At 30.5% G+C, this 16,196-nt stretch overlaps 3 protein-coding genes across 3 annotated transcripts in view; 1 reads left to right on the top strand and 2 right to left on the bottom strand.

The window, feature by feature from the left end:
• The window catches only part of LOC119609065 (rab GDP dissociation inhibitor alpha), a 7,372-nt gene extending 4,000 nt beyond the window's left edge, over positions 1-3,372 (top strand). Inside the window, 3 exon segments of the mRNA XM_037963749.1 lie at positions 1,272-1,285; positions 1,287-1,748; positions 2,294-3,372. Coding sequence (XP_037819677.1) covers positions 1,272-1,285; positions 1,287-1,748; positions 2,294-2,755 — 938 coding nt within the window. The 3' untranslated portion in view covers positions 2,756-3,372.
• A 2,312-nt stretch (positions 3,373-5,684) lies between these two features.
• Positions 5,685-6,688, bottom strand: LOC119609066 (UPF0428 protein CG16865). Its single transcript, XM_037963750.1, has 4 exons — positions 6,452-6,688; positions 6,240-6,391; positions 5,932-6,183; positions 5,685-5,869 (listed from the first exon to the last, which is right to left on the bottom strand). Exons 1-4 carry the CDS (start codon positions 6,570-6,572, stop codon positions 5,717-5,719), a joined length of 678 nt encoding a protein of 225 aa, XP_037819678.1. The 5' UTR covers positions 6,573-6,688; the 3' UTR covers positions 5,685-5,716.
• A 7,531-nt stretch (positions 6,689-14,219) lies between these two features.
• Positions 14,220-16,015, bottom strand: LOC119609069 (mitogen-activated protein kinase p38b). Its single transcript, XM_037963753.1, has 2 exons — positions 15,728-16,015; positions 14,220-15,597 (listed from the first exon to the last, which is right to left on the bottom strand). Exons 1-2 carry the CDS (start codon positions 15,834-15,836, stop codon positions 14,591-14,593), a joined length of 1,116 nt encoding a protein of 371 aa, XP_037819681.1. The 5' UTR covers positions 15,837-16,015; the 3' UTR covers positions 14,220-14,590.
• Between the last annotated feature and the right edge of the window lie 181 nt (positions 16,016-16,196).

Raw genomic sequence — 16,196 nt, 5'->3', positions numbered from 1 at the left:
TATTATTGTTGTTGTTGTTATTTTATTTATTTTTTCTCTTTGATTTACTTTATTATTTGTTGTATAGATAATCAGGCCAATGAACTACATTTATATTGTATTATAACTCTATTATACTTCGATTGTATTTGTACATAATATTTTTTGTTGTTGTGAGTTTCTTTAGCAAGAGGTTTTTCTATATAAACTTGACTAATACTTTAAGTTAGTTTTAAATTATTTCCTAAAAATTAAATTATTTTTATATTTTTGGCTTTAAAGCTTTTTTTTGCAAATTGTTTTCTTTTTTTGTACTATTACATTATCTACATACATTTGTTAAGCTCATTTAATACACATACCTTTCACTTAACCCAAAATATTTTTATTAGTTATTTCTTTTTATTTTAGTTTGTCATACCTAAATGTTGTTGTATAGTTTAGTTTTTTAGTATAAATATATAAATGAGAGCATATTTTCTTATGTGCTCATATGTTGCGTGTGACGTCATTAAATGGTGACTAATGGAAAAATTGTTCATAATATTCATTTACAAAAAAGGGGAGGATTACCTCTAATATAGTTATGTTTATAGATTAGCTCGTTTTTAAATGTACTGTTGCTATTTAAGCTAGAGTAGTCCCTTTGCTAAAAAAGTATAAACAAATTACTTTACATCTATTTTTTTATCTATCTATCTATCTACTATCTATTCTGTCTATCTATCTATCTATCTATCTAGCTATCTATCTATCTATCTATCTACTATCTATTATCTACTATCTATCTATATCTATCATCTATCTATCATCTATATATCTACCTATCTATCTAGCTATCTATCTATCTATCTATCTATCTATCTATCTATCTATCTATCTATCGATCTATCTATCTATCATCTATCTATCTATCTATCTATCTATATATCTATCTTCTCTATCTATCTATCTATCTATCTATCGACTATCCTATTCCTATCTATCTTATCTATCTATCTTCTATCTATCTATCTATCTATCTATCTATCTATCTATCTATCTATCTATCTATCTATCTATGCTATCTACTAATCTATCTATCTATCTATCTATTCTCTCTATCTATCTATTATCTATCTATCTATCTATTATATATTATTATCTATCTATTATATATTCGTAACTAATTCTATCTATCTATCTATCTTATTATCTATCTATCTATCTATCTATCTATCTATTATCATTAAATCAACAATTGTTAAAAACCAATATACTAATAACCTCTCTTTTGTTTCTCTCTTTTGCAGGTATGTTCGAAAAACCGTCGTTTCCGCAATTTCTTGATCTATGTTCAAGACTTCAAGGAAGATGATCCAAAAACCTGGAAAGATTTCGATCCATCGAAAGCAAATATGCAGGCTCTATACGATAAATTCGGTTTGGATAAGAATACACAAGATTTCACAGGTCATGCCTTGGCCCTGTTCCGTGACGATGAATATTTGAATGAGCCAGCCGTTAAGACTATACAACGTATTAAATTGTATTCGGATTCATTAGCCCGATATGGTAAATCACCATATCTATATCCCATGTACGGTTTGGGAGAATTACCACAAGGTTTTGCCCGTTTATCGGCCATTTATGGTGGCACTTATATGTTGGATAAGCCCATTGATGAAATCGTTTTGGGCGAGGGTGGCAAGGTAGTAGGTGTACGTTCTGGTGATGAGATTGCCAAATGTAAACAGGTCTACTGTGATCCCAGTTATGTTCCCGATAAGGTGAGTGTTTAAACGCAGAGCGCAAATTGAATAAAAATCGTTAAAGCTTTTTGGAAAAATTTCGTCAACCTAAAAGCTTTTTCAAAAATGTATTTTTAGAAAAGATTTTTTCGAAAAAGTTCTTTTAATAAAAGCTTTTTTCAAAAGGATTTTAATAAAAACTCTAATAGAAACTATTTTTTTCAGAAAGCTCTTTTTATAAAAAGCTTTTTCAGAGCTTTTTCCAAAAAACGTTATTATTAATAATAAAAAGCTCTTTTCCAAAGTGGTTTTAACCATTCAAAAGCTCTTTTAATAGAAAGCTTTTAAGAAAAAATGTTTTTAGAAAACTTTTAACAAAAAAGCTATTTTCAAAAGCTCTTTTTATGGAAAGCATTAAACAAAAAATTTTCTTCAGAAAACCGTTTTATAAAATGCTCTGTTATAGAAATCTCATTCTCAAAACTTTTTTAAAAGCTCTCTGTATTTATAAAGCCTTTTAAGGCTATGTAGTAGAAAGTTATCTTACAACTATTAAACCATTTTCTTTATTTGGTCTTTCCCAGGTACGAAAGAAGGGTCAAGTTATACGTTGCATTTGTTTATTGGATCATCCAATTGGCAATACTAAAGATGCATTATCAACCCAAATTATCATTCCACAAAAACAAGTCGGTCGCAAATCAGACATTTATGTATCATTGGTCAGTTATGCCCATCAGGTCGCTGCTAAAGGCTGGTTCGTCGGTATGGTTTCGACTACCGTCGAGACCGATCAGCCAGAAAATGAAATTAAACACGGTTTGGATCTACTAGAGCCCATTGCACAAAAGTTCATTTCGATCTCGGACTATTATGAGCCGCTCGATGATGGTTCCGATTCTCAAATATTCATTTCGGAATCTTATGATGCCACAACTCATTTCGAAACCACTTGCCTCGATGTATTGGACATTTTCAAACGTGGTACTGGTGAAGATTTCGATTTCTCTAAAATCAAACATGAATTGGGTGATGAAGATCAGTAAATCTTTAGAAACTGATAGAAATGACTTTTAGAAACAACAACAACAACAACATTATCATCATGAACATAAATTTTTATTAGCGTGCAGTTAACACAGGGGAATCAAAACTTGGCTAAACACAACAACAACAACAACACCACAGCAAACACAAAATATATGGAAAACAAAGAGAAATATTGAAATAAATTGAAAATTTAAAAAAATGGTATTATGTAAAATTATGCATTATAAACATAAATAAAACAAACAAAACCAGAAGATTTGCTTAGAATGAAAACATTAAAAATAAAAACATCATTAAAAAAGAATAATATTAAATAAAAGCTTAACAAAAAAATATAAACAAAAAACTCAATTATATTTAAATAAAAAGAAAAAAAGCAAAATATAAAAGTAAAAAAAAACAACATGTTTAAGAGATTTTATAAAAAAAAAACGAAAAGTAAAGCTCCCCCTCTCTGTCATTATTTCTCAACAACAACAACCCTGGTCCCCCTTGCCCTATAACTCTCAATCTGCAACAATTCCAAGTAAATAGATTGTTAAACAGAAGAACTCTTTAAATAAAATATTTATAAATATATTAATAAAATATAAAAAAATGTATTGAAAATAAACTATTATCGAAAAAAAAACAAAAACATTCTTCTAAACAAAAATAAAACGTAAAGAAAATAAACATTTTATATATAAAACTATAATAATTGGAAGAAAATTTATAATTTTTGCGTTTTAAATACAATATTCACAAGAATAATAAAGCAAAAAAAAAAAACGAAAATAAAATATTCTCTTAGTTTATGGTTACAGAAAAAAAAAAACTAAAAACATATTTAAAAAATTAAAAAAAAACAAAAGTTTATACATTTAATAGAAAACAATATTGCTGCTTGTTATAAACGTTTTTTTCTTTTCAATACAGCTTACAGCAACAATTGTCTAAACTAAAAGAGAGCATCCTAAAAAACCATAAATTTGTGTTCTCTAGTGTAATAAACCAATTTATTTTATTAATTTTTCTATATATTTTTCTCTCTCCTTTTTTTCCAATTGTAGCAGTGTATACAGTAATCAATTAAATAAAAAAAAAGAAAAACAATTTTTAAATACCAACATGAAATGAAAAACAAAAGATTTAAATGATAAACATGCATTAAATACATAAATGTAAACAAAAGATCTTCTTATAATACTTTGTGTTTTTTGAAATCTACAATTACAATTTGGACTTCAAAATCTTACGTCTTTAAAAAGAAATTGTCCAGGGGTAAGTTATTTTAAATATAAATTTTATCATTTTAAACCATAGGAAAAAAGCTCTTTTAAAAGTAAATTTTTGAAAAGCTTTTTTATAGAAAGCTTTTTAAAAAAGTTTTTTTTTTAACAAGAAGCTTGTTTAGAATGTCCTTTTTAACAAGAAGCTTTTTTCAAAATAAAATTCAATAAAAAGTTTTTTCAAACATATTTTAACAAAACAGTTTTTTAAAGAAAAGCTCTTTAATAGAAACTCCATAGAAAGTTTTTCAAAAAGCTTTTGTCAAAGAACTTTTTTAAAAGATCATTTCAGTATTTAAGTTCATGTGTAATTTATTTTGAGCTTTTTTAATAATGTGTTGGTCCTTTTCGAGAGAATCCGTGAAATCATCAACCACTAGAATAGTAGAAAGGATTGCAAAATCTCAAAGGCCTTATGACCAACGCTGGATGTGACTGCTACCAAGATACTTATAGGACTGAATAGATGCAGTCTTAGGATGCTGGCAGTTGTCTTATCGGGAGATTGTTCAATTAGGACTTTTATCAGTAAGTAGGACGGTAATATACCGGACTTTTACAGGATATGCGAGGAAGATGCAGATGAACTAGAGACAATTGAGCACATAATTTGCCATTGTTCTTGAATACACAATCTCTCTACGTTCACACGACAATCGGTTCGCAATCGAACAACGGAACAATTCAAAGTTTAACGAACAACGACCAGGGATTGTCAATACAGCCACACCGACTTTGCTAAAACAACAAAAACAGAATCTCAGGTTAAAATAAATGAGAAACTATTTCCATTACAAACTGGGTTAAATTGTGGGACTCTGAATTTTATCAGAGGAATTAGTCATATCTTCGACTTGTTGATGTTCTTTTTGTTTTCTTGTAATGTTTCGCTTTTCTATAAGGATCTTAACACTCTACGAAGAGAATCACAATAGTTGCACCCTTTTTATGGTGCAAATACCCTTCAAAACCTAATGTTTTGATCTCCTCGCAAAGACTATTACTGTTATGGCCATATGTCCAAGGCACTTGGATAATGACCTTTTGGCCTCCGCTGCACTATAACAACACCCAATACATACTTGTTCCGGACTATAGGTTGATGTTAGCTCTTTTTAAATTTTCTAAATTTTTAAGTTTAGCATCACTTTGACTTCCTAGACGAGTACGTTGAAGAATCTGATTTTGTCATGTTGGCTAGAAAGACAATAGACTAAAGATTTTGTTCATTTCCTTTTACTCTTTCGTTCTGGCAGCGTTATCACTCAACCCTATTCTGCATTTCAATTTGAATTGAGATTTTTTCTGTTTTATTTTTTGTTGTAATAACTTTAATCGATCGTTGCATAACTGAGGGCGGAGAAGAGGAAAGATAATTCGTGTAGGGGCCATTGGTTGCTTCTCTAACTTCTAACTGGCGCTGGTTTCACTAAACACGTGACAACCCTAGAAGACCATTTACATTGAGGTCAGTCAGTAATTGATGTTTCTTACAGGAAATCAAAATGCAAACTTCACCTCAAAACAACTTCTAAATAGGTATAAGTTTGGATTTAAATAACTTGAAAAATCTACAAAGTTTAGCATTCATAACAACACAACTCTAAAACATAAACTAAAATTATCTTTCCAGCATTAAACCCACTCATTTCAATTGCTTTTATAGGTATGTAAAAAATTCATTTATTAAATATCCAACAAAGTTCCTCTAGATTTTTTGCCTGGAGGACCATCATCTTGTTTTGTTTTCGCTCCAACATCTACCAGTTTGCCACCTTTGCGCTGTAATTGCTTTTCAATAATACGAGCATTATTCGCATAGCTATCGGCAATTTCACGCTAAATAAGGAAAATAAATACATTAAAATCTTTAATTCGGTAAAAAACACAGTTTCACATACCGCTTCAATTTCATCCTCTTCTTCGTCTATGGTAGACACAGTAACCGAACTAAATTTACCCATATTTTTAGTGTGACGTGTAACCATTACCTTTTCCGATTCACCAGGCAAAAGTTTTTTTGTCGTAGACGTTGCAGATTCCAAATTTAAGTGTATATCATTTTTGGTCTTAACCAAGGCATGATGTATTATGAAGGTTATATCAGATTTGGGTTCGTGGCGGTAATAGATGGGTAAATTACAGGATTTACACTATAACGAAACACATTTATGTTAAGACTCTTAAGACATTTCGTTAATTTACTTACATTATAGCGATATTGTTTTTCTATGCCCTTCTCCTTGCGTCGTATATAAATAGTCTCACCATCTTGATAGGTTAATTTGTGGGCATGATGTTTCCCATCTATTACACGAGCTCCATCAGTTCTTCTCAGCGGTAATTTTTCTATGGAACAATCTAGGAAAATAAAGTCAAAACTATATTCCTGCCCTGGAAGAAGTCAAAATTAATGCTCACCCAAAATTAATGCCAATTTGCCACACAAACAATAGTAAATATTCAAGGGCGTCTCATCGTTATATTCTTCTTGATCTTTGGAATCTGAACAAACTATACTACGGGATACAACTTTTGGCATATTTTATTATTTATTGAAGAATTTAACTAAAAACGTTTAAAATTTCTGTTTATTATTTATGTTTTGTCCAGAAACATTCACCAGAGCCCTGCGCCGACAAATATTAACGGCGGCGGCGACTGACACTATAGTGCAATATATATATATAGGGCAATATGTAAAAAGTGATGGAAACATTTGTGTACATGTGATGTTGCATCACCCTCGCACTTATGAATTCTATCGACTTTAAAACATATATTTGAGCTGCTCACTCTTTTGTTGTTTACTAATCATGGATGATATAAATATTAGTCATGATTGACTAATCATGCTTGATGGATATATCCATCACAGTTAACAAATAAAAAAATGATGCATTAATCGGTCATTGTTGACTAATCACACTTGATGAATATATCCGTCAAATCTGACGGCTATACCAATTTATAATAAAACACAATTTATTGATATTTTAATATATATATTGTTAATTTTATTAATATAGTAATCATATACATAAATTACCAGTCTTTTCACCATTTTACATATCTCGCAGAATCTTAAGTCCTCTGATGCTCCTATTAATTTGTGGAAATATGTTGTCTGTAAAGAAATACATAAGTATTCATAAATATCGAAATATAAAAATCATAAGTACATATTTATGTTACCATTGATTGATTAAACTCCGAATTGTTTATCTTCTGATCCACTTCCTGAGCTTTTTTAAAATTTAGTTTATAATAATTCTCTTTATTTTTAATAATTTAAAGACTTTGTAATTTTTTTATTTCTTCGCTTCTTGATCTTTGGCTTTCGCAGAAACAATTAATTTGTAACGACGAAAAATACAACTCTGTAACACAGTGACAGTCATTTGATCGGTCATTTGGCTGTCATTGTTGATCAAAATATAAATTTTAATACATTTTAATCAAAATGTAGTTGTTTCATTCTTTCATAAGCAAATTCAACCCTATACCACACATTGGGTCCAGTAACGGTCATTTTACCGGTCATTTGACTGTCATTGTTGATGGAATTATCCATTAATTTTTTTTTCGACAATTCTATAAAAAAAATGTTGCATGTGTGTTAGTAAAATCCTTTTTTATGTGTTAGTTTCGGTCATTCATTTCTTATAGGGTAAATATGTCGGCGGCGGCTTAAAATCGACTGTAAGCCGGCTAAGTTTTCAACTACGTTTAGTTTTTAATTTTTCAACGATTTTAAATAAAAACGGAATCCGAGAGATCAGAAAGTAGGATTTTGGAAGCAAATATATTGTTTATAACAACAAAACAGAGCAAACTCAAAAGTTGTATGAGAAATTATGCAGGGATGAATAAAAAATTCTTAAAAATTAAAAACAAATCCTTTCTCCAAGTTCTCCATATAAAACATTTTGCAGAAAATCAGTTTCTAAAAAATTTTGCATTAAGAAAATGATCAATAACGTAAAAACAAAGATATTTTATTTGTTTATTTACTAGCTATACCCAGTGTGCTGTGCTACCCTAAAAGCAATATAAATAAGAAACCTACTTAACAATTTTGATGATTCTAACTACAATGGTTTTCCAGATATTCAATTTGTTACATATGGGAGATTCCACGTTTAATTTAATCTATGAAAAATTTGAATAATCTAATAGTTTCCAGATATACAAAATTTTGTATTTAATTCATATGGGAAGTGCCAAGCCCCCCATTGAAAGACCGCCCGTTATTCTCTAAATGTTCTTCAGTAAAATTTGAAGATTCTAGCTCTAATAGTTTCTCAGATATACGAATTTGTCTATTTAATTCATATGGGAGCTCCAAGCCCCCCAGATGAAAGTCCGCCCTTTTTTCTCCAAAATGTTCAGATGAATATTAAAGTTGTTCGTGCAAGAATTTGAAGAATTTAGTTATATTAGTTTCCCAGATAAACGAATTTTTGTATTTAATTCATATGGGAGGTTCCGCTCCCCTCATTGGTAGTCCCCCAATTTATTACCCAAAATGTTTACATGGATGTTAAAGTTCTTCCAGAACAACATCATTTAAAGGGATCACAAAGAGATTGAAAAATATTCCAAAAGTTTCACTTTGAAAAAATTATTAGAATGTATGAAAACTCGCAACTCTAAAGGCAGACTAATCCTATTTTAGCGGTAATTTATGATTAAAATAAGTAAGAAGTAAGAGTTATATTCGGCAAATCATATGTCGTAAAAAAGCAAATTTCGGAAGTGGTCCGATCATTAGATTAATAAGAACGTCACCGTGTTTTTCAGATTAGGGACTTAAATGTGGATTTGGATCAATAATATATATAATTTAAAGTATTTTTTTTTTAATTCTACTATAATTCTATCATAATGATAACTTTTGGAATGATGTATTAGCTATAAACTGATTTTCTGTAAGAGGGATATATTGGCGGACCGATCCTCATAACTTTATTTTTCGGTTCCTAAAAATGTTTTTTTCGTCGACATCGACATTTGAAATCCATTTATGTGCGTTTAAGTCATTTCTCAAGAAGATTTCATATACATATTTGCATTACATATTTTCGTTCCAACAAAAATTGTTTTATTATGTTATTATTAAGTACGTAAAAAACGTTAAAATCAATTATTGAAGGGGGCAGGGTCAATAATGGCCTATAGAAATTTCGATTTATATCGAGCCATTTTTGCAAAATGGACGTAAGCGAGATAAATTTTCGTTCAATTAGGATACTGCGTGTTTAATTTTATGTTTATATATTCAATATTTTAGAAAATTCAAAAAGTACCAGTTAAAGAACGAAAAATTACCAGAAATACTCCAGTTTAAATTTTCATTCACTCAAGTCCAATCAGGGACTTAGTTTTATGTTTTTAGGTTCATTATAATAGAAAATTCAAATAGAACCAGTTGAAGAACGAAAAAGTTCCAAAAAGTCCCCTTTTATATGTTATCACTTAATCCGGGCTGTACATTCCTAATTTCATGTTTCTAGGTTCAATATTATAAAAAATTCAAGAAGTACCAGTCGAAAAACGAAAAAGTACCAAAAAGTCCCCTTTTAAATGTTATCACTTAATCCTGGCTGCACATTCTTAATGTAATTTTTCTAGGTTCAATATTATAAAAAATTCAAAAAGTACCAGTCGAAGAACGAAAAAGTACTAAAAAGTCCCTTTCTATAGATTATAATTTACTCCAAGCTCTACATATTTATTTTTATGTTTCTAGGTTTAATTTTATGGAAAACTCAAAAAGTACCAGTCGAAGTACGATAAAGTTCCCATTTTATAGATTCTCATTTACTCCAGGCTCTAAGTGCTTAATTTCATGTTTCGAGGTTCAAATTTTGTAGCAAGCTCAAAAAGTACCAGTCAAAGAACGAAAAAGTACCTAAAAGTGCCATTTTATAGATTCTCATTTACTCCAGGCTCTACGTGCATAATTTCATGTTTCTATGTTCAATTTAATAGAAAACTCAAAAAGTACCTTTTGAAGAACTAAAAAGTACCAAAAAGTCCACATTTATAGATTCTCAAGTGCTTAATTACATGTTTCTAAATTCTAAGTCAAAAAAGTACCAGTTGCAACATCGTATTGGGAGCCCGTTATTATGTATTCATATGTATAAGTTAATAAACCAAAAAACAATGTTTTATAAAAAAAAGTACCAAAAATAGGTACAATTTTCACCCCTTAAACGTCCGAATATCCAAAAAGTACTAAATTCATATTTTTATTTGTTCGTCAAGTTATGAAGGATTCAAAAATATTTGTTGAATGTTCTCTGGTTTAAAAGATACATGGGGTGCAAAAGAAGTACCAAATTACAGTTTCTACCCGTTTATTCCCCAAAGGGGCCGAATTTGAAAAAAGTACCAGACACCTGTCCGCTTATTTTTTAAATGAATGACGATAAGCTTTAAACTGTTTTTGTATCTTTTATAGTTTAGGAGATATGAGGTTACCGAATTTACCCGTTTTTACCATTTTTAACCCCCTAATCATTCGAATTTCCAAAAATCCCGTCTTAGTGGATCTATTTGGTGGGAGACCAACCTCCTGTATAAAATTTCAGCTCTTTAGCTAAAACCGTTTAGGCTGTGCGATGATGAATCAGTCAGTCAGTAACGTTAGAATTTTATATATGTACGTATGTATGTACATACAGTGTCTCACATAAGTATTCGAATTTGGTTGTACTTTGAAAAGAAACATAATTTAATAATATTTTTTGTGTGTGAAATGAATAATTAAATTTGTTATATTGTCTAGAGAGTCCTATGGTATAATATCACAATCTTTAAAATTTGGAAAAATTACATTTACCTCAATTGATTTAACTTTTTTTAAAAAAAGGCCATAAAATTGCCTCACAAAAGTATTCGAATTTTTCCTGTATTTCATATATGACCATATTATACGAAACACAAAAATTATAATCGAGTGGTTTTTTGCTTAAAATTGTGTTAAGGGGTTACTATCGACCGAAATAATATATTTTTGGCCCATTTGTTCCAAAATTTTGGAGCATTTGTACCATCTTTTCATGTAATATCATTAAAATGGCGATTTTTGACCATATTTGCAATTTTTTTTCCTTTTTTTCAGAAATAAACCCAAACTTTAATATTGGGATTTAATAGACCCCTTGAGGTATCTAAAATTAATAATTTTTGTTATAAGGATCTGTACTTAAAAGTTCCAAGATGTATTTTTGGTATCGTTCTTCTGTTTCTAATTAAATTGTATGGATCTTAAGTCCCTTTTCGTACCACTAGGGCCGATATTTTCCGACAAAGTTGGCTAGTATACATTCATGTACATATTAGCACTAATATATTTTAAATTTTCAATACATTATATCGGTATACAATTCCAAAACATGCCTTAACAAAACGTCATCCTATACAGTAGATTTGAGTTTTTACTATTCGTAACTTTCACGCTTATGTTGCCCATTACAATAACACTGTAAGTCCAAAATTTTGGGTTTATTTTGATCATAGTAATCAATATTTAAACAGATATCGATATTTTTGAGTTAGACCATAATGATATAGTGGCATGCAGCCTGGAGGTCATTGGTATATAAAAATAATGATACTACCATATTGAATGGTGTTTCTTCGAGGCATGTTTTGGAGTTGTACACTTCCACAATACATTGAAAACTTAAAATATATAAAAGCTGATATCTAAAAGAATATATACAAGAAAACTTTCCCCGAAAACTTTTGACCCTAGTATTATGAAAATGGACTTAAGTTCCAATATATTGAATTAGCGACAGAATAATGATATCAATAATATATCTTGGATCGTTTGAATACAGATTCTTGTAACAAAAATACTATTTTTAGATACTCCAAGGGGTCTATTAAATCCCAATATCAAACTTTGGTTTTATCTCTGGAAAAAAAGAGAAAATACTACAAATATTGCCAAAAATCGCCATTTTAATGGTATTACATAAAAAGAGGGGTACAAATCCCCAAAAATTGTGGACCAAATGGGCCTAAAATATATCATTTCGGTTGATAGTAACCCCTTAAAACAATTTAAAGCATAAAAACTAGTCTATTCTAAAATTTGTGTTTCGTATAATATGCTCAAATATGAAATACAGTAAAAATTCGTATACTTTTGTGAGGCAATTTTATGGACTTTTTTAAAAAAAGCTAATTTAATTTAAGTAAATGTAAATTTTTCAAGTTTTAAAAAGCGTGATATCAAACTTAAGGGCTGTCTAGACAATATAACAAATTAATTTTTTTTGGCACACAAAATATATTATTAAATTTGGTTTCTTTTCATAGTTTACCTAAATTCGAATACTTATGAGAGACACTGTATATAGATTTCGTGCATTGAATTATACTGTAAAAAGATTCTAATGTTCGACTTGAATTCAAGTTTCGTTTTCACTGGAGAATTCTATTGAATTAAAGTGTAATGAAAGTGAATTTCAACACTTGAAATTTGAATGTTTGACTGGAATTAAACATGTTTTAAACTTTAATTCCAGCAAGAATGCTTATTTGGTATAGTGTGACAACTATAAGGGATCTAAAGTCGACTTAAAGCCCACAATGGTTAGTACCAATATTTTGCCCAAACAACATCTACATACCTACCCAGGTTCTATCCTCTAGGTCCGTGAAGACATTCTCTACAAAGCTATAAATTTGTATAAAAGACGGCTTAACAATTGTTTCTTGTAAATATTCGGCCACCATAGTGTTTGGAGACAACAAGAGCTGCACTGAAAGGCACACCTGACAGACATCGCGCTCTATTATGGGTGTATGGTAGTGATTCTGCTAAGATCAATGGTATAATAATAAGTATGTGTCTCAAGGATACCCCCTGAATACGGTAATCAGCTTCCTTCCATTGCCTCTAGGTGATAATATACCATGTCACCACTAGCCGACCGACCACCACCCACCTAGGCTACTAGGGAGGTATACAATTGCCACTCTCTTGTGGACATTCTTCCAGGAGACCTTCATGATGCCTCCTCTTTCTTGAAAAGAAAGACGTTCATTATAGACAAATAAATAATTAATTAACACCATTACATACATTTTTTAATCTTCTAGATCTCACAAATATGTCAAATATAGATTTCGATAAACACTTTTGGGTATTAAACGAAAACAAACCCATATAATTATTAACAATTTAACTAAATTCAACCCAACACTTGCTGTTTCTTTGTACAATGACCCTCGGTATAGTAGTATAGCATACAATCTTATTAATTTTAATTTTTAGTAAAAAATTATTTTTTTATTTAAAGAATAACATTTCTGTCATTTTAGATTTTCGCACAGTGTGTGCGAAACAACAACAGATTTTTTTTGGCAAATAAAAAATGCAGAAAACAGTTTGGCGCGAAAAATTCTAGCAGAATTTCTTTTCGCAGTCGGCAGAATTGACATCAACTGCACTTCCCATTTGAAATACACATGTTCGATACCCTAGCCCTTTACGGTATGACATACCAGCAATGTAAAAAGGTGTAGCTCCGTTGACGTCAACGAAGCTGGTTTGAAGTCAAAGCAGCGACTCGAATTAGGCGCGAAAACACGAAAATATCTGAGGCGAAGCATATACATCGAACGTTGAGCAAAGTTCTACACCGGCCAAATTTCAATGAGCGGCTTATTATTAAGTAAAAGAAAACTTGCTTAAATGAAAACAAATTAATTTTATATTGTAAAATTCCACAAATTTAGCGAAAGTATTCTGTAAATTGTACAAAATATGGCGAAATTTTCAAGCCGTATTAAGCTGAAAGATTTTCGGCGGCGGCGGCTTTGACATTTTGTTCGGCGGCTAGGCTTAGTCGGCTTAAGCCGAATCGGCGCAAGTCTCTGACATTCACTATTAAATGATAACATACTAGTGGTTTAGTGTTGCCACTTAATAATAGGAAAAAAAATACACTGAACAAAAATTTTTTGCAAAATCTATGCATCATTCAAATAATCCAAGAATCGATTTTTTGTTGGAAAAAACAAAAGAATTTTTTAAAAAATCTTAATATACGATTTTGTTAAAATTATTATGGTTATTACGAAACAATTTTTTTCGATGGCAGAAATTGTTATTTCTTTAAGTCGAAAAGGTTTATTAAAAGTGTTAGGTAGGACCGTTTCTATTTAAGTGAAATTTTATTCAATTATTTATTGAAAGCTTAATTTAAATTACAATTGAACATATTGTTTAAGAGTTTATAAATCTAATATATAACTTGAATATTTTAAAAATATATACCACCAACAAATTGAACGTGTATTTATATTGTTTTTTTTTAATAGAATAATTAATCGACTAACGATTTTAAGGCATAGTTTTTGTTTACGTTTTCGTTTTTTTTTTTTTTTTTCTTAATAATAGTAAAATATTAATTTAAATTAATAAAAAGTTTTTAAAAAATCTATATAAGTAGTTACTTTAACTGAGGTTAAGTACATTTTGCAAAATTTGAGGTTATATTCGCTGCCTATGTTATTTATAACTTCTTAAAACTAATTTACTGCAGATGATGGTGGTGGTTGTTCTTGAGCTTGCTTCAAAACATCAGCGTAGGCTGGTAAAGGCTTGAAATTTAAGACCTCATTGAATACCAATTCCTTCCATTTATCCACTGGCAAATCCATATCTTCAAAACTTTGATCATACAAAGGTGATGTTTGTTCATCAGTGGGATCATGATATTTATCCATATAGGGATGAGCCAGAGCCTGTTCGGCAGTTATGCGCTGCTCAGCATCGAGTTCGAGCATTTTTTCCAACAAATCAATGGCTTGAGGATTAGCACCACGGAAAACATCACGGAAATTGCGTCGCTGCATGACAGGCAGTGAACGTATATAATTGCGTGCACTGTCAGAGGATATTTTTTGCATAAAATCTTCTGGTGGTGTACCCAAGATTTCCATAATTAAATTTAGCTGATGTATATGATCGGTACCAGGAAATAAAGTACGTCCCGTAAGCAATTCTGCCATTATACAACCCACCGACCATATGTCCACAGTCTGATTGTAGTGCATCCAGTTCAGCATAATCTCGGGCGCCCTATACCAACGGGTAGCCACATAACCAGTCATTTCACTTTCCGCCGGTCTGGCCAAACCAAAATCTAAAATTCTTAACTCACAATCTTCATTGACGGCAATATTTGAAGGCTTTAAATCACGGTGTATAATACCAGCGCTATGTATGTATTTCAAACCTCTCAAGATTTGATAGACCAAAAACTGTACATGGTCGTCTGACAACTTTTGTGTCCTTATAATATTATTAAGATCAGCATCCATTAGATGTGTGACCATGTAGACCTGTTGGAAATTCTCCAAAGAAGTGACTGGCTGTCCAGGATGAAAAACATCCAAAAGACCAATGACATTTTCATGATCCATATGTTTCAACAAACGCAATTCGCGATACGTCCTTTTCGCATGTACGGCTGACTGGAAAGGACGTGCCAGCTTTTTAATGGCCACTTTCATATTTGTACCACGTACCACAGCTAAATGGAATTTTTTTCAAAAGAAAAAAGATTTTATTTGTGTAAATATCTTATCATTAAGAAATGTTTAGCAGATTAGTATACAGACAAATAAACTCAATATTTCCAGTTTATCTTTTTGTATATTTACCTTTGCATACTTGACCGTAGGCCCCACTACCCACTGACTGTAATTGTTGGTATGTATCTGGTATTTCCCATTCTGTACGATTTATATCTAATTTATAGAATTTAGCCATTGTCTTTTTTAAATGTCTTTACAAATTCTATTGACTTTTTTTAAATTAATATTATTCACAAATTAGAAACTTTCCTCATTAATTCTTCGCCACTAAAAAAAAATATTCACGCAATCAACATAAATATACGAGTGAAAATAAAACGTCAAAAAAGAGTGTGTGAAAGAGAGGGAGAAAAACATACAGAAAGTTGAGAGATGCCATATCATATCCCTACAAGAACAGTGACAGTCATTTGACCGGACATTTGACTGACACTACTGAAGGAAATATCTATCATTGCGTAGAATAAAGTTTCTATCAAGTTCTTAAGGGCAATGTGAAAAATGTGATGGAAATATTTGCGTACGTGTGATTTTT

The sequence above is a fragment of the Lucilia sericata genome, unplaced genomic scaffold (genome assembly GCF_015586225.1).
Source record: "Lucilia sericata isolate MDLA Ls3-8-SP2 unplaced genomic scaffold, ASM1558622v1 Contig000927F_arrow, whole genome shotgun sequence".
NCBI classification, from domain to species: domain Eukaryota; kingdom Metazoa; phylum Arthropoda; class Insecta; order Diptera; family Calliphoridae; genus Lucilia; species Lucilia sericata.
This window is presented reverse-complemented; position numbering and strand designations above follow the sequence as displayed.

Excerpts from the sequence above, each read along its gene's own strand:
- LOC119609066 (XM_037963750.1), bottom strand. The coding sequence starts at position 6,572 with ATGCCAAAAGTTGTATCCCGTAGTATAGTTTGTTCAGATTCCAAAGAT. Across the intron at positions 6,184-6,239 it reads AAAAACAATATCGCTATAAT|TGTAAATCCTGTAATTTACC; the intron begins GTAAGTAAATTA and ends GTTTCGTTATAG. Across the intron at positions 5,870-5,931 it reads AAGAGGATGAAATTGAAGCG|CGTGAAATTGCCGATAGCTA; the intron begins GTATGTGAAACT and ends TTCCTTATTTAG.
- LOC119609069 (XM_037963753.1), bottom strand. The coding sequence starts at position 15,836 with ATGGCTAAATTCTATAAATTAGATATAAATCGTACAGAATGGGAAATA. Across the intron at positions 15,598-15,727 it reads CTACGGTCAAGTATGCAAAG|CTGTGGTACGTGGTACAAAT; the intron begins GTAAATATACAA and ends AATTCCATTTAG.